This window comes from Colobus angolensis, unplaced genomic scaffold (genome assembly GCF_000951035.1).
Source record: "Colobus angolensis palliatus isolate OR3802 unplaced genomic scaffold, Cang.pa_1.0 Scaffold502, whole genome shotgun sequence".
NCBI lineage: Eukaryota > Metazoa > Chordata > Mammalia > Primates > Cercopithecidae > Colobus > Colobus angolensis.
This window is the reverse complement of record NW_012118511.1, coordinates 308692-310920: the sequence shown is the minus strand read 5'-3', so window position 1 is coordinate 310920 and position 2229 is coordinate 308692. Positions and strand designations below refer to the sequence as shown.

Below are 2229 nucleotides of genomic sequence, written 5' to 3'. Positions count from 1 at the left end.
GCGTCAGGCCAGCGTGCGCGCCGGTGCTGCGCGTGGTACCAGCCGTGTCGGACATGGAGCTCTCCGAGACAGAGTACGTGCGTCCTGAGGGTCCTCCTGGTCCTGCCCACCCCAGCCCGGGCGTCCCAAGCCAGGTCCCATGGTAGAGCCGCCGTCCTGGGGCCTGAGCTCAGGTACCACGCTGAGAAGCGGCTGTGGCAGGAGAGGGTCCCACGGCATCAGCCTCCAAGCTGCCCTAGAGCCTTCTCCCGTCTCCATCAAAGGAGACGCTGACTGTCCAGCATGATGACAAGTGACCAACAGGCCCGGCTGGAGGCCTGGGCACAGCCAGCCCTATATCCACACAGGTGTCATGGCCAGGCCCCTTGTGGGGCAGAGACCTACCCCTGCCCCGGCCCCGCCCGGCTTGGAACTGGCTGGTCCCTGCAGGCCTGGCTTGAGCAGGGTCGGGGCTGCAGGTGCCGAGATGTGCGAGGTGCGTCAGCTTGCAGTGTGGGTCTCAACCATGTGCGTCTGTCCGGTCCGTGCAGTCAGTGAGTCAGGGCTCTGCTCCCACCTGCAATGCTGATCACTCCGAGCCCGTGAGAAAGGCTTGCTGTGTCCACACCACGTGATCCCACATGGGCTGTGTCAACGGTGCCTTTGTGTGCTCAAGGTGGCAGGAGGGACAGACCCCAAAAGGAGCCTTGAGAACAGGGGTCCCCCAGGCCTTACCAGGCTTGCTGCAGATGCAGGTTTGCTGTGGCTGTCACCCTCTAGGGGGCCTCGGGGGGCCTTCACCCGTCCTTGGGGCAGCCCCCACATGTTGGCTCATTCTCCTATGGGCCTGGCTCCAGGGGGTTCCAAGGATGTGGCTCTGGGAGAAAGTCCAAGAATGCAGGTGGGTGGAGCCCTGGTGTGCGAAGCGGACGGTCACATGGCTGAGGTGGCCGTGAGGCCTTCCTGCCGTGATGTTGGCTCTGGAAGCCTCTAGTGCACGCCGCCAGGAGGAGGCCCAAGGGCTGAACCCTCGTGGGCCAGGGGCAGCTTCTGGAGTCATCTGAGGGACAGGTGGTGGCAGGGGAGCCAAGCAGGGGTGTGGGAGCACCCAGGCCCTGCCCATCATCCCGGCACAGCTGTGGAAGCACAGCACCTGTAAGAGGGCCCAGCTCAACCTGGGCAGGAGACGGTGCCAGCCCCGCCCCCTCTGAAGGGGCTGCTGGCCGCACCCGCAACAGGCCTCGGACAGACTCCACTGTGGGGTCAGGCGCATCCAGACATCGTGCCTAGTTCTGTTCGTCCAGTCCCTGCCCTGGAGATATTTGTAAGGTTTGGGGGCCGTAGGTCTTCCTGGGATAGGGGCCATCAGCCTGCCCTGCCCTCCTAGAGGTGAGAGCTGCAGGGTGCCCGGTGGCCAGGCCCTGTCCAGTCGAGGGTGGGGCTGTGAGGCAGCGGGGAGACCTTCATGCGCCCGGTCAGTGGAGTCAGACTCCACCGTGAGTGGAGTAAACCCCAGATGGAGATGCTGCGGCGGGGGGTCCGTGGGGCCTGGGGCCCCCGGTGTTTGCAGGCCCGCCCCACCCTTTGCTGGCAGCCTGAGGCCAGCGGGAGGCACCCTGTGGGACCTCAGTCCACAACCAGGGACCACTGCTGCATCTCTTTCCCCAGGACGCGATCGCAGAGGAAGGCGGGCGGCGGGAGTGCCCAGCCGTGTGACAGCATCGTTGTGGCGTACTACTTCTGTGGGGAGCCCATCCCCTACCGCACGCTGGTGAGGGGCCGCGCGGTCACCCTGGGCCAGTTCAAGGAGCTGCTGACCAAAAAGGGCAGCTACCGGTGAGTGTGAGGGCTGGGGTGCCCACTCCCTGCAGGGGTATGTGGGTGCCCAGCAGTACGAAAAAGAGGGTTTCTAGCCAGGCATGGTGCCTCCCGTCTGTCATCCTGGCACTTTGGGAGGCCGAGACGGACAGGTTGCCTGAGCTCAGGAGATCGAGACCAGCCTGGGCCACATGGTGAAACCCTCTCCCCACTAAAAATACAAAAGACATGAGCCAGGCGTGGTGGCGGGTGCCCGTCATCCCATTTACTTGGGAGGCTGAGGCAGAATTGCTTGAACTCAGGAGACGGAGGTTGCAGTGAGCTGGGATCGCACCACTACTCTCCAGCACTCCAGAGTGAGACTCCGTCTCTACCCAAAAAAAAAAAAGGCTTTCTGGCCGTTTCAGCTCATGTCCCTCATCTGCACCTAAG

The 2229-nt window shown here is 63.8% G+C and overlaps 1 protein-coding gene across 1 annotated transcript in view; it reads left to right on the top strand.

The window, feature by feature from the left end:
• AXIN1 (axin 1) overlaps nt 1-2229 on the top strand; it is a 74027-nt gene that overhangs the window by 69896 nt on the left and 1902 nt on the right. The window contains exon 8 of the mRNA XM_011960082.1: nt 1648-1815. Coding sequence (XP_011815472.1) covers nt 1648-1815 — 168 coding nt within the window. The remainder of the gene's footprint in view (nt 1-1647; nt 1816-2229) is intronic.